General features: G+C 38.0%; 1 protein-coding gene across 1 annotated transcript in view; it reads left to right on the top strand.

Moving 5' to 3' along the window:
- LOC136883510 (uncharacterized) overlaps positions 1–24,097 on the top strand; it is an 80,482-nt gene that overhangs the window by 50,181 nt on the left and 6,204 nt on the right. Inside the window, exons 9-12 of the mRNA XM_067155865.2 lie at positions 1,853–2,198; positions 6,280–6,572; positions 14,180–14,341; positions 14,422–14,587. Coding sequence (XP_067011966.1) covers positions 1,853–2,198; positions 6,280–6,572; positions 14,180–14,341; positions 14,422–14,587 — 967 coding nt within the window. The remainder of the gene's footprint in view (positions 1–1,852; positions 2,199–6,279; positions 6,573–14,179; positions 14,342–14,421; positions 14,588–24,097) is intronic.

Genomic DNA, 24,097 nt, shown 5'->3' on the forward strand with positions numbered 1-24,097 from the left:
CGACCCCAATTTTCCCCGTAAATTTTGGGAAACATTTCTTCGCTTAAAGCAAAATATGCCATTTCATTAGTCGACCTTGATCAGTCTTGAAAAAGAATATAAAGTTTATAGAAATGCCATAGGAAAACACCACAATAAAAGAAAGAATTGGTCTTGAAAGGTTTCAACTCGACATAACGTAAATATGCAAACATAACCAAAAATCATTAAGAATATATTAAAAAACCACTTATCCTTGATGTCTTATTGAAAAGTATCAGTAGCATCAGAACTGTCGTATTGCAGTTTCTCTTTGTGGTTGTGTCAATACATGACCATATTAGCTTGCACATTATATTCTCTGGGTGCTAAAGACACAGCTTTTAATTCAGAAGCTGCAGCGAAAGTACCATATTTCTCCAAATCCCAGGCTGCGTTTTTTTCTCAGAATCTCATGTAAAATATCAAGGGTCGTCTTGCATTCGCAACCTAACAGTACTGAACACCACTGGCAGCTACCGCGGTAACCATGCTGCTTCCCTTCACACACGTCTTTATTAGACTTATAGGCTATATCGCTAGCCGCGGCAACTAGTTGAACAGTGCCTCTGCATAACGTCACTGGTTCTCGGGAAATAGTGAAGAGAGAACGGCATTCTACTTGGCGGAAGACAGATTCGCAGCGCAAGCGACAATCCCCTGAGTAGATAAAAAATGTCCCTGTATTAGCCTCTACAAAAACGTTTCTCATATCTGCAGAATGACATCATAACATGCGAGCCTTTGAATTCTTAGAAAGATCACAGCTACTCAGTGGCAGAGTTATAACGCGTCTACTGTACCTGACACTTAGTAAAATTAACACTTTTACAGACAGCAGAAACATTTTCGTGTTTGATTGTCTTATTGTAAGGATATGTGGAACAGGTGTGGCTGACAAATTTTCAACAGGTTCTCGTCAATATTATGATGCCATTTTTAAGTTAATGCTTATTAAACACACGAAAATGAAGAATAATTGTGCAACGGCAAGAAAATATGGTATAACTAAAGCCAATGTTCCGTGTTAGCATGGAGAAAAAGATAACTTAAAAATGCGTAATGTAAAAACAAATGCATTCAGTGGGCCCACAACAAGGATGCTTTAATGAAGTCGAAGATGAAATTGTGGGGTATGTGTGTGAAAAAAATGCAAGGGCGGAATGGCCATATCACGGTGCAATAAACTCATTAACCTTCATTATACATTGCTAGCTGCTGAAGCCACCCGTGCGTCTAGCGGCAGCCGGTTGTACCTGACATAGCGGTTTTAGAGTCAACAGGAAAAATTTCTTGATGGATTGTCGTATTGTAGAGATGTGGAACAGGTATTGCCGGCAAATTTTCAACATGTTCGATATGATGCCAATTTAATTTAATGGTTATGAAACTCACGGAAATAAAGAATAACTGTGCAGCCGCAAGAAGATACAGCATAACTAAAGCCAATGTTCAGCATTGGTGTGAAATCAAAGATAGTCTAAAAACTGCGTACTGTACAAGAAAGGCATTCATATGTTTTCACAAAGCACTTTTTAAGTCTGATTTAATTTGTTGAAGGAAAAAGTGGGAGCCTTGGATTCTGAGAAATACGGTATATCTATTGGGTATAATGGTCAGTTTTTGTAGTTTCTTTGAAAATACACACCACTCTAAAATGTAGTATACTTCAAAATAGTCTGCACTGGACAGTTGGTGTTTTTTTTGTCGCCTCTCTTACAAATCAGGTTTCTCTAACTCTTGTTCCTCCATATCCATCTCTGAATCACTTCACTTTTCAGGTCTGTGAACATGCAGTTGTATACAATTTTGAAATTGTTTACTTTTCTTGCAGAATGTGTACAGTGAGTCAACAATGAGCGAGCGTGTGGCCGGTTTGCCGGTGAAGACGTGGCGAGAGCTGATCAGTGACTTGGACGAGGATGTAACAGAGGACAAGTTGGTTGGGCGCGGCGATGGTGATGAGGATTCTATAGAGGAACAGGCTGAACATTTGTCTCTGGACCTAACAGACATACCCTGCTCCTCAGAACCTCTGGATGTGATCAGGGAGGATGTGCCACTTCCAGACTTCCCCATGGTCTCCACGAACGAGGCAGGCTGGTCCTGGTTCGGAGGTGTGGTGGGCCAGGGAGAGGACTGTTCGCTGGCCATGAGACAAGCACTGCGCAGACTTAATGGTAGCTACTTCCTGCTTCAAGACTTTATTGATCTCTTTTTACAAGAATGGTTGTGCTTCCCTTATTCCACAACACTCTGCCACTTTGTATCTGGTTCAGACTAGTTCAATTTCTTATATTTTAAACTGTTTACAACTTCTACGTGATATTTCTTGAGTACCACTTACAGTACTTGTGCTTTTCACGTTCTCATATACCTATTTCTTATAATCCAAAATGGTTACATTTCAAAATGGGCAGAACTTAGTATTTTCTTATTTCATGCATCCATTTTCTCAAACCCTTCCTCTAGAAATTGTTATCATTGCAAGAAGAGATTATTCTGAGATACAGTGAAACTCTGTTAAGAAGTTTTCAAAGGGACCAAAAAAAAAAAAAAAAATTCTTTAACAGGAAACATCTTAAAAGGGGCAATGCCCGAAAACGTATTCTGTACTTTGAAATACATGTGAAGCACACAGCCAACAGATTTCCTTCTTTTTGAACAACACCGAAATAGGCCGATATATATAAGTGCTGGATTCTTATATTCTACAGCCTCATTAAGGTTATCATTTTTTCCATTATATTATCAAATTCTAGTATATTTGAAAATGCTCGACAAAGATCACGACAAAAGAATTGGAATTTCTCCACATACAGATAGCCTTACAACTTATTCCTCCTCAGTTGAAGCTATAGGTGACAGCAAGGAGATTCTTGACACACCTATATCCCCCGCTCCTCCACCTCCTCAGGTGCAAGAGCAAGGAAGAACGCATCATCAGTATTACACCAGACACAAAACTTTGAAAGAATGACAGGAGTTACTGTTCCAAAGGAAAGCAGGCTTAATAAGAATTGACAACTAGGAATTAGTTCTATTTTCATGTGCATTAATAATAAGAGCCACACTGTGATATCTGGATTTCTTCATTTCGACAATTAGTTATAAATAGTATAATTTTTCATTTATAAATTGACCTTTTTTCATGAATTATTAAGAAAAGAATATTCATTAGGACATATTCTCTATGGAATATTGTACAAGTGTTTCCTTGACGACTGCTTTCAATTGTAGAAATAATTTATATATTTTCTCTTGAGTTATGTGTTTGTTTTAATGTTGTCAATCTTATGTTAATTTTAAGGATACTTCCTCTAAAGCATTACTTTGTCAATTTATATATTTTTCATCTAAACAGTGTTATGTGGTTGAAGATGTTGATAATATACGAAACATGTACCACTTTTAACCATTAAATTGCCTTAAGCAATCACTGTATCGACTAGGTGGAAAATAAATAAATACTTAATTGTGAATGGAAATTGCACTCGAATTTGGTATCCTTCAGTTTTGCGCGTGGTTTCGATGTCGTAATATGTAAACCGTACCCGATCAATGAAATTGAAACTTACCTGGTAAATATACTTCACGTAGAGTTATCACACATGGCATCTCTTCATTTGAAAACTCAGTAATCCAGGCTCTCAGATTTTTGCTTTCCAGCTTTTCCAGAGGTATATTTGCTTTGGCAAATACTTCAGCTGTGCATTTCGGGAAGTTATCTCTGGAAATTTTTAATCATTTACAACTATTTAACTGTGTAAGCACAGAAGATTGCTTTCTTTGAGACGTACTAGCAGCAAGAGTTGAACTTTCGTTATCATGTCGCTTACCCATGTGTTTTTCAGATTTAACATGTTTCACAATGCTATCTTTTTTCCCATCCAACTCGGCAATTGCAATACTTGCAAAACACTGTCACTGAATCTGTGGCATGTAATCCATCCTTTGCATATTGCTGAGCCCTTTCGTGCGCCCCATAACCTAAACGATCACTCGACTTTCTACTCTTCACTAGTTTCAATTTTGAACAACAGGAAAACAACGCTGCGTCTATCTTGTTATTTTCGTGACACTCGATTTGCATTTCGATAATAATCGATACAGATCTTATTCCCCTTGCTATTCCCATTGTAAATAACGATTAAAGTCAGCAAGCAGCAATCGGTCGGAACGGTCGAAAGATTTATGCATCATATTTTGAGTATTTCATATGTTTTTGCCAGTAAAATAGCACATTTTTGCAGAATTCGCACCAAAATTGCATATTCATACTAATTTCCTATTTTGGGTACAATTCACATTTTATTGCACTTCTATTTATGCATAAAAATGATTTTATTCCCCATTAGAATTACCGTGGGCTTGGATTCAGTACAAGATACAAAAATTAACATTTATCGCAAATGAGATTTTTTCAGGTCCCCACCCTTAACCTTTCGCTTTCCCAATTCACTTTCAATTTGGCTCGCTTATTGTCGAGTAATATTCAGCTGCAATGGCTTTCTGCGAAGGGGCTCGACCCATAACGTGATACCACACTGTAACTGAAGCCACAGTTCAAATAAAATTTATTTTAATATCCAATTAATAGCTGTAGTAATTTGTAACTGTTGTTGGGTGGTTCCAGAATGTTCAGAGGAGTTGGGCCAACTTCCTCATTGCCTCAACAGTTAGCTGCTGGCCCACACCCTCTCAGCTTTCGTAACAATTACTGTGTTAGTTAATCGCTCATAATAAATGTAGAAGTAACCAGAATTATCATTAATTTTAATTAGTGCTAGTAACAGTAAAAAGGTATCCTAGACATGTTTGGAATTAAAGATGTGAATGGTTGAAGTTAAGTTAGAAGGAAATATATCCTGTCATTGAGGAGCTTCAGGCAATCTATTACCTCCCTTGGAATTTATAGTGGTATAACCCTGGCCCACTTCACCAGTTAAAAAAAAAAAAAAATTCTGGTTCACTAACCAGTCACTTCTGCTGCATCAATGTCAACTGCAGTGATCCTGCGGGCTTGTACCGCTGTGGTTACCAGGGTACTAGGTGCTAGGTCTAGAATTTGTCGATGGAAGAGTAGAGCTAAAAGCTCATTGTGAGAAGTGTTCCACGCACATCGTCTGTGTAATGCTAGAAACAAATTGAATGGAACCTCTGACTGAATCTTTTTTATATTAAATGATCTAGGCAGAGGAAACAAATTATTATCAGAATGAGAATTAAAAATAAAATATACCTTCCCAGGAAGGAGAGAAAGCCGACTTGCAGCATTCTCTCTCTGGATAGCGATACCGGTGCCCTGCTGGAGTGGAGATGTTCTGTAGCACTGGAATCATCTGTGATATCCTATAGCGGTACCTCAGTTTCAGAGACGAGGGAGGTCCTTTGCTTCGGATCACCATGGCCCAAACATTTCAGTAGCAGAAACGTCAAAAATTTAATTGTTGATAAATTTGACCATAATAGGTATTATTTATTCCTGTATCGATCTGTATAATCTCATTAAAACTATTTAAAATTGGATGCTGGAAGGGAGAATAGGGAGAATATTGTTTTTCTCGAAACAGGTACCATTGGCATTTTGCCAAGGATCGTTCGAGAACACGTCGGTCAGAATGGGCTTTTATAGTACTTTTTCTCTTTTCCGGGCCTTGTTCCCCATCCAAACATGTGCTTTTAACCCTCTTTTGCATGAAAGACCTCTATGATGTTGTCCGAGTCCTCATGCATTTTTATGCATTATCTATTATTTTTAAAGTCAGTAGTACATTTTCTGTATCACCTATTCAATTTCACAATCAGTCTAACACGTATATCAGCAATTTTTTCCTTTTTCTTTTTTACATAACAGACAGCAAAACAGCCCTAGATCCAAAGATACTCCTTCCACCCCATCAACGTCCACACATACCAACCACCATTTATTTTCCTCCCCATTCAGTTACCACAGATTTCAGTAGTACCTTTGGCTCAACCTCAAAGACATTACAAACGTACGGTCTTGCAGGTATACTTGCGCTTTGTAATACATGACCAGTAGGCAGTAACCGTCGATCATTGAATGTTAAAAGCTTAGAATTGTAATCACTAAAAACCATTCATATATTCCATTAAGGTAAACAACATCACGTACGAGAGTTTTTCGTTATGAAATGCAAATTAAAAATAATTCGTGCATGAGAGGGTTAAGAAGAAATTCATTAAAGAAAGAAAGTTGGGAGTTGCACTGGCTGATATTGGATCTTCTCCTCGTAGCGCTGGTGCTGAAGGAAGGTCTGACCATCTCCGACATGGTGGCGGTGTCTCTGTATATTCGCGACATGGGCGAGTACGCTTCCATCAATGCCGAGTACTCCAAGTTGTTCAAAGGCACCAATCCTCCCGTGAGAATCTGCGTGGAGTGTCCGCTGCCCGTAGGTACGTCGGTGGTCCTGGAAGGTCTCTGCTATCGCAACTCTCGGCCGGGCATCAGGAAACACACCATGCATGTCCAAGGTGTGTCCCACTGGGCACCTGCCAACATCGGCCCCTACAGCCAGGCAGTCCGGGTGAGACTCTTAATTCAACTATTAGGAGTAGCCATTAACTGGAAAGAATTTTTACATTGAAACCTTTTTTATTTCAATCAGTTATTGAGCACTTAGTTCACATTTAGAGCCACTGTTGATGTAATATGAATTTTGTTCTGTAACTGATCTTATTTAGAGGTGTTATGGAATGTTTTTTCAGTTCAATTTCAATGTCTCAACACAATCTGTTGAACGATGATGTTTTAGAAGCCTCGCTAACTTTGGGCTGTTGTAGTAATTGTCCATCCATAAATTGTGCCCGCGGCCAACAAAGGTTCTAACAATTTTAAGACAGTTGCTGCATTTTTCGGGGCTTCTGGTGTGATAAGACTTGTGATTCAATGACAGTTCCTTCCCCTGTGTATACAAAAAAATACCACAAATAACCAGTACTTGACTCACACAATTCAAATGTTTCGTTACCATATTTTGAGGCCTTTAGTGGCAAGTATTGCCAAAACGAGAGGTGCCCTTTCTACAGAGTCAGACTTTCATCAGTAGCAATATTTTGCTGTGGTATGTACAGGGACTAAAATTTGATATTCAAATGACAGAACGGGATATATTTTGAACAGTTTTGGAGATATGTAGGCCATCTGGTATTGTTTATAAAATGCAGAAACCTGCAAATAATTTCAAACCTGTCCTTACTAATGACTTCTGAAAACCTAGCTGTTGATATAATCCTGCTCTTCAAAAAATACAACCTGACTGTTGGCTTTTGTACAATGCCCATCAGCAGAAATAAATGTAACACAATTTCATTTACTGTGACAGGTGTCGAGAATCAAACGGGTGAACAAAACGAGAACAGATTTTCCCGAGCATTTTTACATTGCTCCGCATACATATTCGTTTGTTCCATAATTAACTCGACTACACTACTATCAAAAACCTTTCAAAACATTCAACTATTTCACTGATATTTTCTGCACAACCTCGTGGTCCGAATGCACTTCCCTTTGACCTGTATAATCATCCACTGTCTCTCACATGAAATTTCCAAATATTTGTTCCTCATCGGCACTCTCATTATTTATCACTGCATCCGCCACAACTGCATCATCTGTTTCATTATCACTACTTCTTCCAACTAAACTTTCATCTGAATTATATTTTATTTCAAGCACGTTACTGTCAGTTGAACCACGGCTGAGTGTGGCGCGTCACACTAACTGATGCACCAGTACGAAACTGAATGAGAGGAATAACATTTATGACGAAACAAACCAACTCTATACATATTTCAGATAAAAGGTCGAGACGTCTTTCAAACGAGATATATATCGTGCAGTGGTGGAGAGTTACGACAAGACAAGGAAAAAAAGATAAATACAATAAATAAACTGCGCAAATAGAGCAAAGAACATCATAGGAAAAGACAAACTGCTCGGATCATGATTAATTTATTTTATTCTGTGGGAAAGAATGAACCGAACAGACATGTAAAAAATGAGATATTATTCTTCAGACTTACTTGAAACTTTTTTATCCTTGCACGAACAACTATATTTTAATGAACCACAATTTTTGTTTTACGACACTGATAGACCCCCAACATTTCTTCTTGAAAACAAAACCATTTTCATGTCAATAACTCCAAAACACTTCACGCTACAAACGAAAATGCGAAGCAATGTATGGATCTGAGGTTGACGCTGAGGGGATAAGCTAAATACAGTAAATGAATGACTGAATGAATTTGGATTGAGAGTCATTCAGATGAATAAATGTATGTTGCTGTGTCAGCAGAAATCGTAAGAGTGGCTGGTAATTGTGAACTTTTTTCTTCTTGTTCTTCTTTTATGACCACATAGGTTCACTTTAGTCAGTCCGTCGTTCAGGTCTCCTTGAAGGGATTTTTCGGGCTTTGCGGTCCTCCCAGTACTTCTTCAGATGCTCTGATTTTTGTCCCCTTTCCTCAGTTGGAAATATGCGTGTTGTTGGTTTGTTTCGTGTAAGGGTAAAGCGGAGATTTGTATTCTTGAGTTTTGTATTCAATTTTATCTTATTTGTAGAGTCTTCTGTTGTAAGGCCTATTTCCTTCAGATCCTCTCTTACTTCTCTGATCCATTTACATCCTGTTGTGGTATTTTTTGAGACGAGATTGTGTTGTACTAGTTGTTTCAGAAGTCTTGAATCCTGCATCCTCATGATATGTCCAAAGAATCCCAGTCTCCTTTTACGCATAGTATCTGTAATGGGTTCTAGCTCTTTGTACACGACTTTGTTAGGTATTAACCGCCACTGTCCATCTTTCTGGTATTTTTTGTTGATGCAGGTTCTTCCAATCCCCCTTTCAGTTTTCTGAAGTCTGTCAGTCTTTGATTGTTTATTCAGGTAAAAAAGTATTTCTGCTGCATATGTAGCTTCCGGTTTTATAACTGTGTTGTAGTGTTTTATTTTTGCATTTATTGAGAGACATTTCTTTTTGTAGATATCCCATGTTAATTTTTGTGCTTTAGGTAATCTATTTATTCTTGTTTGGATTGAGATATTTTCATTTAGGTTAGGTTATGTGTTATTACTTCTCCAAGATATTTAAATTGAGTTACTACTTTAATTTTATTACCATTTATGGTAACTTCTTTTAGTAGTGTAGGTTTTTGGGGCATAATTTCTGTTTTTTCAGATTATATTTTGAGTCCAATTTTTTTTGCAATGTTTTTAATTTCTGATATCTAGGTTTTTGCTTATTTTATGTCCACTGCTAGTAATGCTAAATCGTCAGCAAAATCCAGGCAATTTGTTTTGATTTTTCGGCCAATCTTTATTTTGGGGGGACATTTCCTAAACCATTCCCTCATTACCATTTCTAGAGCACAGTTAAATAATAATACGTGAGAGCCCACCTCCCTGCCGTAGTCCAGTTTTAATTTCAAATGTCTCTGATGTTTCACCCCTAAACTTCACTCTTGATTTGGTGTTGGTGAGAGTCAATTTTATCATGTTTATTAATTTGGGGTGTAGTCCAAGGTGTCTTAAAATTTTAAACAGAGATTCTCTATGGATGCAATCATAAGCTTTCTTGAAATCTACAAATGTTATCAGCATATCTCTATTTCTTCTCCTGTTATAGTCCATTATCAACTTAAGACTCATGATCTGATCAGGACAGCTCCTCCAGGGTCTGAAACCTCCTTGATATTCTCCTAGTTCTTTCTCAAGTTGTGAACTTATCCTATTAAGGATGCTTATTGACAATATTTTGTATGTTATGTCTAGCAGCAAGATTCCCCCGTAGTTATTAGGGTCGGTTTTGTCTCCTTTTTTGTGCAGTGGGTGAATGAGGACTGCTGTCCAGTGTTCTGGTAGTTCTTCTTTAGTCCAGATAGAGACAAGTTGTTGATGTAGGGCAACTTTTGCTGATGTTCCTGCATATTTCCAGATTTCCGCAAAGGTCTGATCTTCTCCTGGTGCTTTGTAGTTTTTTAGTTTATTCAGAGCTTGGTAGACTTCCTTTATTGTGGAGGAATTGTTGTTCTCTGGTGGTGTTTTTATCGGGATGTTGGTGTCCAAATCAAGGAGTTCTGTAGGTTCCTCAAAATTTAGAAGCTTGGTATTTAGCCAGAATTTCTGCATTGTCTTTATTGTTATGAGCCAGCTTACCATTTTCATCCTTCATCAGTAGGGTCAGGGGTTCATATTTCTGGAGCTGCTTTCTGAATGTTTTGTAGTAGTCCCTTGAATGAGTTTTATTGAATTTTTCTTCAATTAACGGCAGTGTGTCCTTATGATGTCTTGTTATTCTTCTTAAGACTTGGATAGTTTCTTTTCTCTGTTTTACTAGATTTTGATAGGATATTTCTGTTTTTCAGGACTGATGTAATAGCCATGTCTGATGTCTTTTCTCCACTGTTTCATCACATTCACTGTTCCACCATTGGTGTTTTTTACGTGGTTTAATTGGAGCCAGGTCTTCTGCAATTTGTTTAAGGTTGTGTACTAAGTCTTCAAGTTTATCTGTGATTTTTATTTTGTCAGTTAGCTGCCTCTGTGGATCCGTGGTAGAGTGTCGGCCTCCGAATCCCAAGATAGCGGGTTCAAACCCGGCAGAGGTAGACGGATTTTTGAAGGGCGGAAAAAAGTCCATGCTACACTCCATGTCGTACGATGTCGGCATGTAAAAGATCTCTGGTGATACATTTGGTATTTACCCGACAAAATTAATTAAATCTCAGCCATAGACGCCCAAGAGAGATCCGGTTTACTCTGTCTGCCATCTAGCGGACCTAGAGTAAAACGGAACGTCGAAATTGACGAGCAGACAGCCAGATGGCGTCAAATCGAAATGTCTGCACACGGTAGCTGAGGCCATATGATTATTATTATTTATTATTTTGTCAGTTACTTTCTCGTAATTTTTGTTGTTGATTAGCTGGGTAGGATCTATTTTTCTTTTAGTTTTAAGGGCTTGCTTTTGCTGTCTCCTCTGGGGAGTGAGTTTAATTTTAATTTTTACTACGTTGTGATCTGAACCTCTGTCTATTCCTCGGAGGACTTTGACGTTATAGATCTATTTTATAGAACTATTTTATAACATGGAGAAAAATCACACTATTAAAAAGTCATCGACGGAAAGGAATAGTTACCAATATAAATGGTCCGTTATTGGACATTATAAATTTTCCAGCTAACTCATTCTTGGTTGCCAGCGTTTCGCCCTCGTGTGCTAGGGTGGGCTCATAAGTTGGTACCTAGCACACCTACCAATACGCTGGCTAGTGCATACCGTGGAGGCCACTGCGTAGGCTAACTGGAGCCACCGGCAGTGCCAATGCACTAAGAGACTTCTCATGGGAGTCAACTTTATCATCGAAAGGAATAGTTAACGAAGGAGTGTAAGATGCTGTCTCCTCACTGAAGTTATGGATGTCGAAAGACTGCCAGAGATTCCATATTCATGTGTTTCTCCTATGTTCAGTTGTATGAGGCTATAATTGTCATTTCGGAAGAGGTGGCCGTATTCCTAGATTTTGCGAGGGTTAACACTTCACGTGATTTCCCGACTAGACAGAGTTCCTCCTTGTTGGTGGAGTGGTCAACACTTCATGGTAAACCAAGAAATTTCTACTCTGAAGTTACATTTACACACAACTTGTTTTAATTTCAGAAACGCACTTCTTGCACTGACTCTGAGTATGAGATGGTCATTATTATTAGTTTCTAAAAGCAGTGCCCTATCAATACAACTACAATCTCCAGTCTTCACCTTTGTGTTTTATCTCATGAGAGGTACTATATCGAAAATTTAGAATTAAGTCTTGATGGTTTGATTTTTCATCTTCTCTTTTTCAGAACCTTTCCCTCAATAAGGTTGGTCAAGAAGCTCGTATGTCGCAGCATTCTACCGCCTTACCGACTGTCAGCAGTAGAAGTCAAACAGGGACAAGAAAATTAAAGACAATAGCAAAATAATTCTTTACCATCAAAGCATACCACAACCTTAGTTGAACAATCCGTTACCCAGAGACCATGAACCAAAATAAATGTTGGTACGGCAGTAAAATTTCTAATCTACAATAAAGAGGACAAGTTTTTCATAATGAACATAACTTACATATTTATTTATTTTAAAGAATAAACGAATTAAGCCATCACTATCAGGGAAGCGTCCAAAATTAAAACCACCCAAACTGGGTTACAAATAAATTTAGAAAGGAAAACTTAACGTGCCGTCCGGACGGAAAAATAAAATTACCTGATACATTTTGTATAACTTCCAACCAACCCAACTTCGTGTGAAATATTAACATGTTTTATGCATTGCGTCTTCAATAAATATTTCTTTTCACAACATTCCTTTAACTTATAAATATTTTCATTACACCGAAAACACTTAGGCTAATCACCACGGAGATTTCACATGGCCCCCAGTACATGCAACGCGGATGAGAAAATAGCAGACATAAACCGGCAGAAGGCCAGAAAAATATAAGGATCAATAAAAGGGGAATACATAAAATTACATAAGGTATGGAAAACAAATGAAAAATCCCCAAGAAACGGACCAAAATTCACATGCATAATTAAGAGAAGCCGAACGCCACCAAACAACAACAAACACAATCACAACCGTGATCAGTTGCCATGGTGACAAACACGCCAAGAGTCCTTGGCAACCCCGAAAACATGAATCCAAGTAACACACAGGACCAACCAAAATACGAAGGGAAAGGGAAAGATTACCAATCCACAGTCAAAATTAAATGAGCAGAAACAGAGGTAAACAAGAAATTAAAACGAATAAAGAGACTGGTACCCAAGTGAAATCTCACGTAGTTTAAAGATTATACAGAGATTTTTCATAGTTACTCATTAGTATTATCAAATAAATTGGTTTTTAATTAATTACACTTCCTTTTCACCCAACGGATCCCATGTATAACTTGATACAGTTTGGAAACGAATTCAGAAAAACCTAAGGTAACCTAAAAAAAAGCTGGACGACATAATAAATCCAAGACCGACGACGATACTCAAAATGAAAGAATTTCACTCATAATTCTTCACGTAGCAGGAAGCAGATCCAAGACAGAAATGAAGAAAAGACTTACTTGCTTTGTTGGAGTTGGAGAAGTGTACTACTATCCGTTACTCACATAAATGAAATATACTTGAAATTACAAATTTATAATAAAAGGAAGACGTTCCCAAAGTTGATAGATCAGCACTAAGGACAAGTCCTTATGTAGAAACACTGTTATCCTTTATCTATATGGTGGATCGGAAAACGACCCAGGAGAGGGAACGAAACACGTCTGGCCTCCATCGTACTCCAAGGATTACTCATGGCGGACCGCACCAATAATGAGCATGGCCCACTGCACGTAGAGAGAGAAGTTCAGAGACTCGCTCTCAATAAGAAACTACAACATACGGCGCGGAATCGTACCAGACCAAGATAATAAGGGTTCAGAGAGAAAACGTTAAGGTAAAATAATCTCATGGTGACAATGACCGAGATGGTACCAAATAAATTGGTAAGGCCACATAGAAAGTACTTGTAAAATACAAGACTGAAATAATTCTGAATGACACAATTTAAAAAAAACACAAATGCAGTTTTCGAAATATGGTTGGGGAGAGCTAATACTCGTCACCAACGTCACAGCATGTGCCCAGAGAATTTGCCCGTCATTTTCCTAATCATCATGGGTAGTTCTCTCTTGACCATGATTTCATTCAGGCTGCTTTCATTGATCTCCTTTTTGTCCAACTAATCCTCAGCACTCATCGCAAGCTTTGAGTTGTTTCCTGCCTTGTTTACTCAGCCATACAGGAGAACACTCCAGAAAGGAGTTTTGCGAAGTTCTTTCTGACCTGAATATTCCTTGCCAGAAAATTTCTTGAATTGATGAACTCTTGTTTGGCCAGTGCTATTTTTCTCTTGATCCCCAGTCTACACCTGTTGTGGTGAGTGATAATACTTCCAAGATAAGGGAATCTTGTGGCCTGTTCGACTTTCTTGTTCACAAGCTTGATACTTGCAGGATGTTTACTGACTACTAACACCTTTGTTTCTTTCTATGAAAATTGTGGTTCGTACAACAAGCATAAGGGACTTGTGGTGTTTGGCTGCCTAGGTGGAGGATATTATCTATGTTGCTGGCCAAATCGCCCTGGTGCCTGGCACAATGCAGCTGGTGGAAGGAGGTGCCAGGAAACAGTGCCGGCTGTCTTTGCGTCACGTGGGAAGGATCATCAAGGCGATGGATCCTAACACACAGCTGAGAGATGTCGTACAGGTAGAGTATGATGGACTCATTCTCTTGGTCTGTATTGTTCTGTTACTAAGGTCTAGTAACTCAATGTTTATTTGCTGCAGGGGATCTGCTACGTGACACATCCCTCGTACATTCCTGATGCTCGTCGCGAGTGGGAGAAGAGGACCAATAACGCTATAGTAGACTACGTGGTGGTACCTCAGCTCCCTCGTGGTGCCTTACTGGAGTGGCACATCTGGGCCCATCGGCACAACAACCGTTTCGAATGTAAGCTGCCATCTGTGTAAATACAATTGTAATTTTCTCTGTAGACTTCAGATTTTTTTTTCATACTTTATTACAGTCAAAACTGACTAAGACATCCCTCTATAGCACATCTCGCTGGTTATTACGTCATTATTCTGAAGTTCCAGGATGTGTCCTATTAAATAATTGCTAAAGAAACCTGGATAGTACATTTACGTCACTCTTTAGTACATTCATAACTCCCACCATAAGAAATATATATTATCATTCCCGGCCACATTGCACGCACGACAGGCCAGAGACAACTGGCCAGGTAAGAATTTAGTAGAGAACTTAATTTCATGGCCCCAGAGCGTGGTTGCGTGTCGGCCTACAGCTGCAGGAAGTACAGTAAAACCTCGTTAATTCGAAGTCGTTGGGATGCAAAAAAAGGACTTCGAATTAACGTGATTTTGAATTAACTGCCAACACGTACTTCAGAAATGCCAACCCTTGCGGAGTCACAATATATTCTAAGACCCGTTACTGAATGCAGTTAACTTTGATTCACAGTTTAAAGCTCTGAAATGCCATGGAAAAAAACTATTTCCAAAATGTATCCAACAAGGTGCATTTACAGTATTCAAATAATGCACTTGGATAACGCACCGGCAAACATAACCTCACGCAGTGAAATCAAAAGAAAGAAAACATGATTCAAAGACGAGGAGAAATCTATACTGGCTCCCCTGTGCAAGTGCTTTATTCATTGTATTACTTTACTGTATGCATTTTAGATGCCTTGCGCTTGCACGGAATGTACCCAATGCCCTTAAAACATTGCGGCTTATCGATCTTTCCTATGACGAGGTGAGATAGTCTCTCGCTTCCGTCCATATTACAACAACAGTATAGTTTCAAAACCAAAAATCAAAATCTCTTTATTTGCAAATGAGGTGTCTACCTCGGTGGCAAATGGTACACTAAAATACATTATTGTTGAACACTAAATATTAAATTAACAAGAGAAGAAAATTTTCCTCTAATACAATACAATTTACGCTAACAATTTTTTCTATTAAACACACAGCTCATTCTTAATAAATTTCTATTGTTTACAAAATTCTACTTATAATATCTCCTGTACTACTTACAAATATAGTCAACTGATATACAGTATGTGGAATTACTTCAAATGATACTATACAACTGGTATAAGATTAAAATTTACATTGCATTTATTTACTTTTTTTTTTTTTTAACCCATTCTGGAACCTAAGTAGCATAACGACCTGCTGCATCTTAACCAGAGCCCCTTTTGCCACCAATTTTCAGAGTTCCTGAAGGGCCTTCACAGCTACCGTAGCGGTCCCAGGGCCCTCGAAGTCCCCACTGTACTTCACCCCTACAGGCAGTCCCCTACTTTGGCTGTCCAAACTCCTTAGACCAAGGGATGGAATTAATTTATTCACACACATTTTTATTTACATTAACCTGCACTGGTCGAATGCCCGCTAACATTTCATTTATTTTCTCTGTTGCTGTTTATTCTCTTCTTGAATATCTGCACAGATTTTGGAAAAGGATCAAACACTACCCCTGGTAAACTGTTCCACTCCTTCACACTCTTCCCAATGAATGAAAATTTACCCCAATCGCTTCTGCTAAAATTCCTTCTAATTTTATATTTGTGGTCTGTCCTGCCGATATAATTATTTTCCAACTGAAGCCTCTCACGGATATCTCCCCATGCTTCTTCTCCTGTATAGGCTCTACGTAATCCTATAAGTCTAGTTTTCTCCCTTCTCTTACTTAAAGTTTCCCACCCAAGTTCCTTTAACATTTCTGATACACTGCTCTTTCTCCGGAAATCCCCTGTTACAAATCTTGCTGCTTTCCTCTGCACACTATCTATTTCTTTTATTAGGTATTCTTGGTGAGGATCCCAAACACTGTTTGCATATTCCAATAATGGATGAACCATACTTAAGTAACTCTTTTCTTTTAATTCTTTATTGCATCCTTTAAGTAGCCTCATTATGACATGTAACGATCTGTATGCTTTCCCAACAATGTCATCAACATGACCCTTCCAGTGCAAATTACTTTCAAATCTCACTCCTAAGTATTTGCACTTGCCATCTTTTGGGATAACTACCTCATCCAAAGTATATTCAAATTCAGTTTTAAAGCTCCTGTTTGTAAAAGTTGTAACAGTTGATTTGCCTCCATTAACCTTCATATTATTTTCTTCAACCCATTGTTGGATACTTTCAAGGTCCCTTTGTAATTCTGAACAATCCTCAATGTTATTTATTTCCCTATAAACAATTATGTCATCTGTATACAATCTTATTTTTGATGTTATATTGTTCCCTAAATCATTTGCGTATATTAAGAAAAGTAATGGACCGATTATACTACCCTGTGCAATTCCCTTCCAAACTTTCTCTTCCTGCGATACATTATTTCCTACTTTGACTTTCTGAACCCTTGAATTTAGAAATGCTTTTTTTCCAACGTGTAATCCTTACGTCCAATCCTTTTCCCTCCAGTTTCTTTAATAATATTCCATGTTCCACTCTATCAAAGGCTTTGGAAAGATCTATGGCTATGCAATCTAACTGACCTCCTGAATCCAATTGATCTGATATGTCCCGCTGAAATCCCACCAGTTGTGACCAGTAGTGACTAAACTTGTAAGATTTCCCGCCATGGCACTTCTAAGGTTCATTAATGCATACAATCTCCTTCATTCTCAGTTTAAACTTTTCAAATGCCATAGAAAACACTATTTTAGGAATGTATCCAACAAGGTGATTTTACATTATTCAAATAATGCATTTGTATAAAACAATGGCAAAATATAACCTCGCGCAACGAAAGGAAGAAAAACACGATTGAAAGACGAGGAAGAATTATGCTGGCTCCCCTCTGCAAATGCTTTATCTTTTGGATTATTGTACTGTTTGTTGCATTGTTTGATGCCTTGTACTGACATGGAAACTGCCCGATGCCATTAAAACATGGTGGCTTTTCGAACTTTCCTATGACGGGGGAAGGAAGTCTCTCGCTTCCGTGTGCACTGCATAACAACACAGTACATTTCCTGGCTGGCAATTCTCTCCTTTAAAACCATAAGTCCGTTTGGCCTCAGCATTTTAAAAATTAAAACAAACAAACAATGCAGTTTCATCGGCATTGACAATATTGTTTGGTGCATACGAATCGATTATAGGCTATAAGCCACGCTTTTTCGTCAACTGTCAGCATCGCCAGTGTTCACGGATTCTGCCTCTCCGTACACTGCCTGCTACGTGATATTGTGGCATTCCTTAAAACGCCGAATACAAAATAATTACGATTCCGCTCGAACATAGCAGATATAAAGCACACTGTAGACACGCAGAAGTAGGTGAAAATGTGCAAAGTTACCCCTACACGTCCTGGAAGACGCGTTCTTTCATGACGCGGAGAAATTTTGAATTTAAATTACTCTGTAAAAATCTTTAATTTTTTTTTTCAAAATGTAAAGGACCTGTAAAATGCTTTCTTTTTTTTTTTTTTTTTTTGAAAATGTAAAGACCGTCCCAGATGGAGAATCCTCATGAAAACCTACCTTGCTTCGGACTTAAAGAGGCCACATCGTAAAAACGATTGAATATGGCTGATAGTGATAGTGAAAGGAAGTTTCAAATTAAAAGTCTGAATTTTGGTAACGGGACAGACATTGTTCTTCGAATTACGAATTAGCCGTACTTCGAATTAAACGATTTAAATAACATCCAAAACTGTACCTCATGTTTCCGGGAACGAGAGCTGTTTCGAACTAGGCGACATTTTGAATTAACCGATTTCCAATTATTGAGGTTCTACTGTATCAGTCCCAAGCCAGTCTTATTATTCTCTTTGTGTCTGACGTGTTGGTGCTTAATTTTACATTCGTGAGGCCTCTGTCAGACGGCGCAGGTTCGACCCGCTTCCGCACTTACCCGCTTAGACCTAAACTAAGAACTGATTGTTCAAATAGAATCCTCAGATGAGCAGAAGCAAAGAGTAGCGCGCATTGAAGAAATGTTTGAGCGGGCAGTCCGTAGTGAGTCGAGGTATCACGCCAGCGGTTACTTGTTATTGGACATTAGTTTGTATGCATGTCATCATACACAGTGGATCATCTTGATTGATAAATTTCATTTTGTTCCATATTGATAGTCACCAAATGTCATAAAAGAAAAAAAAGTTCCACCTGATCAATACTTATTTATTGTAACACGTATAATAGGACCGGTTTCGACCTCTTACAAAGTCATCTTCAGCTGTATTAGAATCTTATATTTTTTGCATCTTTGTATTATGCCTCACTATTTAAGAACTTTATAACAGATTCTGAATTTGACAACATTATGGTGGTTATGCTTATGCTTTGCTAAGAATTTCTAATTTTACAGCTTAGCTAAAAATTATATAACAAATTAAAATGCTCTTAATACATAATAAAATATGACACAATATATACATATGTCCAATTATTGACAAGAATAATTGAATGAGTTTGTCTTCTATCTTAATCTTTATGCATAAAGAGTATGCTGAACTAGTTTTGTGATAGTTACAATAGGCATTGCCTTGTCAGTTAAAAGGAGTTCCATTAACATATAAATGCTTAGTCATGTGTGAGATAAGCTTAATTGTCACTTATGAGGTGGTTAATATTGCGTTTGTATTAGCAGAAATTACGTTAGATGATATGAAATTATGTGTTGATTGTCCATGAAAATAATAAATTACATAAGCACAATGAAGCATTAACAGACATGGTAAAATGTGCTTGGATGCACTGTTGGCAGTCTAAAGCAACAGGTAACAGTATGTTCTTGCATTGTTTTTATAGTTCGTATTACATTGGTTGATATGAAAATTGTCCATTAAAATAAATTACACATTAAAACATAACAAACATAATAAGATGTGTTTGGATGTAAATGTCTGTTGACAGTCTAAAGCAACAGGTAACAGTATGTTCTTGTGTTATTTTTACATATCGTTAAAAGTGAGAGTTATAAGCTTGAGTTTGTGTAAGCATTTTGCCAATGTACACTGTACTTTGTCTTACTAATGTTCAAATTTTGTTGATTTGAAAATAAGTTTGCGTATTTGACGTTGCTGATGTTCTGGAGATTGTTAAGTGCAGTTCACTTTGAGTGCTAAAACCGTTGCTATTGGTGGCTCTTTCCTTTCTTATGATGTTGGTAAATATCTGTAATCAGATCAAAAATTAGATGGATGGCTTTTCCGGCGTTTGCTCTATTAACCAGCGTTTCGTCTTAGGTCTGACACTAGACTCTTCAGAGTGGGATGTGCCCTACCCACTGACGCTGGAGTGTATGCAAGTGAACTTATCAGAAGCTTATTTATGAAGCACAGTCTGATAACTGCATACGGGAGATAAAACTCCACAATGGAATTAATGCCCGCCTAGCAATTCCAAATGGAAATTCTAAGTTCCCACGGAGGGAATTAGATTCTTTTCCACCAATAGAGCATATCAAAAATCAGATCAAAAATTAGTTGGATGGCTTTTCCGGCGTTTGCTCTATTAACCAGCGTTTCGTCTTAGGTCTGACACTAGACTCTTCAGAGTGGGATGTGTCGGGAACTTAGAATTTCCATTTGGAATTGCTAGGCGGGCATTAATTCCATTGTGGAGTTTTATCTCCCGTATGCAGTTATCAGACTGTGCTTCATAAATAAGCTTCTGATAAGTTCACCTGCATACACCCCAGCGTCAGTGGGTAGGGTCTGACACATCCCACTCTGAAGAGTCTAGTGTCAGACCTAAGACGAAATGCTGGTTAATAGAGCAAACGCCGGAAAAGCCATCCATCTAATTTTTGATCTGATTTTTGATATGCTCTATTGGTGGAAAAGAATCTAATTCCCTCCATGGGAACTTAGAATTTCCATTTGGAATTGCTAGGCGGGCATTAATTCCATTGTGGAGTTTTATCTCCCGTATGCAGTTATCAGACTGTGCTTCATAAATAAGCTTCTGATAAGTTCACCTGCATACACCCCAGCGTCAGTGGGTAGGGTCTGACACATCCCACTCTGAAGAGAGTAGTGTCAGACCTAAGACGAAACGCTGGTTAATAGAGCAAACGCCGGAAAAGCCATCCATCTAATTTTTGATCTGATTTTTGATATGCTCTATTGGTGGAAAAGAATCTAATTCCCTCCATGGGAACTTAGAATTTCCATTTTAAATATCTGTAAGTCGAAATGAATGAATTAGAGATTCTTGTTTGAATTAATGTTCTCATTGCCTATTAGTGTATGCGTTCTATGATATTTACTTACTGCTGTTGAGTGGTTGAGATGTGTGTAGCTTTTGTACCTCGTACTTCTGGTGTTAGTTTCGGATGTTGTAAGGGGAATGGAGGGTTGAGTGGGGAAGCTTCCGCGTGTGTGTATGGGCGGAGCCGGGCGTGTCCGCTGTCTGCGTTATGGCTTGCGTATGATGTTGTTTGTTGACTAATCTGAGGTAGTAATTTTTTACAATAGGAATAGTCTTGTTAAATAAAATATTAGTTTTTTCAGTTATTTCGTTAATATTGTAATTGGGGTTTGTATATTGATCAAATGTTATGTATAATTCTTCATTTATATTAAGCAATGGGTCTTTGGGATTTGTGTTTAGTATTTTCAAATCATTATCTATAAAGTTAAAAACTTCATTATTGTTCCACTTACTTGTGCCAGGCTCCTCACTTTCATCTATCCTGTCCGACCTCCCTTGGTCAACTCTTGTTCCTTTCCGACCCCGACGCTTTTAGGTTTCCGAAGGGCTAGGGAGTCTTTCATTTTCACGCCCTTCGTTGGCCCTTGTCTTCTTTTGGCTGATATCTTCATTTTTCGAAGTATCGGATCCCTTCCATTTTTTCTTTCCTTCCCACCCTCCATCCCCCAGGGGCTCTGAACTTCGGAACGTAGGTTGACGACCACGGGGGCCCTTAGCTGAGTCCTGGCATTGCTTCCACTTACTTGCGCCAGGCTCCTCACTTTCATCTATCCTGTCCGACCTCCCTTGGTCAACTCTTGTTCCTTTCCGACCCCGACGCTATTAGTTTTCCGAGGGCTAGGGATTCTTTCATTTTCACGCCCTTCGTGGCCCTTGTCTTCCTTTGGCTGATATCTTCATTTTTCGAAGTATCGGATCCCTTCCATTTTTTCTTTCCTTCCCATCCTCCATCCCCCAGGGGCTCTGAACTTCAGAGCGTGGGTTGGCGACCACGGGGCCCTTAGCTGAGTCCTGGCATTGCTTCCACTTACTTGTGCCAGGCTCCTCACTTTCATCTATCCTGTCCGACCTCCCTTGGTCAATTCTTGTTCTTTTCCGACCCCGATGCTATTAGGTTTGCGAGGGCTAGGGAGTCTTTCATTTTCACGCCCTTCGTGGCCCTTGTCTTCCTTTAACCGATATCTTCATTTTTCGAAGTGTCGGTTCTTTTTCTTTTTTCTTCTAATTAGTATTATATTAAGGATTGTTGCCCAATTGTATTTCCTCTAATAACAATTACCACCACCACCACCACCACCACCACCATCACCACCCTCTAATTAACGTCCCCCCTTTCTCTATTTATCATTTCTTTATCAATTACTACGGCAAGTTGTTTCGAGTTGAACCTCGTATTTCTTTCATTATTTCTTCCTATTTTTTAAAATATATTTTTTATTTGGCTTTATTCTTTTTTAACGTTTTAAATTATTTTATAAAACCTATATATCCACTTTGAAATTTGACGAAATTAAATCCTACACTGTTTTCCTAGGACTTCATTCACGTCACCTTTTGCTCTTCGGCCGGAGAAACAAATGCCTACAAGACCTGCCTAGCAACGACTTTACATAAGCGAATATTTGACCTGCTTATGAACTTCAGCTATATTTGTTTTCGGCGCAAGATAGTGATGTTCTGTTTACTCTCTTGACTGTGATTATTGTGTTTTGAACATTTACTGAATTGCTACGTTATGATACAATGTTAATTTTTTGCCTGTATTCAATGTGCTAGTTGTTTTAAGATCTTCGCAAATTGGCTGATGATGACACTTAAAATGTGTTGAAACCGGTCCCATTAAACAGGTTGTAACTACTTTTTACCATCTTATTACGGAGTATTGAAAGGTGGATCCTAACCTATAATATTGTACATTATCTATATTCGTAAATTTATGTTTGTAATTGTGCATGTGCTGACCTATTGCAGAGAAATAATTATGTTTGATGGCGTTGATATGTTCATTGTATCTGATCGCAAAATTTCTACCAGTACGCCCTATGTAACTTGTTAAGCAGTTGTTACAACTGATTCGATATACTCCTGATTGAAGGTATTTATTGTTATTATTGATTGTCTTGGTATTGTGTATGATGTTCCTGCTATTATGTGGAGTTCTGAAAGCTATCTCGAGATTATGTTTCTTAAAGATATTAGTCAGATAGCATATACATGTGTTATTAAAAGTGAAATTTGCGTAGTCCTTCTTAGGTTTATCTAGCTTCAACAATGTAGTTTTTGGTCGGGATTTGATCTTTCGAATAATGGAATTAATCATTTCTTTTTTATAACCATTTTTTCTGGCTATTTCATGAATTCTTTGTTGAAATCTGTTTTTGATAACGGTATATTAAAGGCTCTGTAAATCAGGCTATGGTATGCTGCTTTTTTATGGGAACTAGGGTGAATGGAGTCTGCTTTTATAGTATTTATTGTATGAGTGGGTTTACGGTAAATTTTGAAGGTCAAGTGTTTTTCATATCTAGTAATAGATCAAGATACTTTAGCTTACAGTTATACTCGGATTCTTTAGTGAATTGTATTTGTGTATCTATGGCATTTATTTTGTCTAAAACAGTATTATCGTTAGTTGTTCTGTTGTCGATGACTACAAAAACGGCATCGACAAATCTGCACCAAAAAAATATTCCGTTTATTTTACTAATTGAGGTGTATTCTAGGTGGTCTGTGTATATTTCCGCTAGTATACCAGATGCAGGAGACCCCATCGGTAATCCTGTTTGTTGATAAATTATATCGTGAAACCTAAAAAAGTTGTTATTAACAGCGAATTCGAGTAGTGTCATGAATTCTTCAATTTCTAAAATACTTAACTTGCTGTGAGTTTTGAGATTGGACCTGATTATATTTATGGTTTTTTTAATGGGAATATTTGGTTACATGTTAGTTATGTCGTATGAGACTATGGAGTGGTATTGTTCTAATTGTAATTCTTTAGCTTTATTACATATGTTTTTATTAGCTTGAAAAAGATAGTGGTTTTTAAGAAATTTTTTAATATAGTTTGAAAGCTTATATGTAGGACTAGCTCTGCAATTTATTATGGTTCTCATAGGTATGTTTTCTTTATGAATTTTTGGAAGAGCTTTTGCAGACTGTGCAATTATTGATCAGGTGGAACTTTTCTTTCTTTTATGACACAGTGGATCAAGCGTGCTCACATCATCTGACCTGTATCAGAACCCGTTAGT

This window comes from Anabrus simplex, chromosome 11 (genome assembly GCF_040414725.1).
Source record: "Anabrus simplex isolate iqAnaSimp1 chromosome 11, ASM4041472v1, whole genome shotgun sequence".
Classification (NCBI taxonomy): domain Eukaryota; kingdom Metazoa; phylum Arthropoda; class Insecta; order Orthoptera; family Tettigoniidae; genus Anabrus; species Anabrus simplex.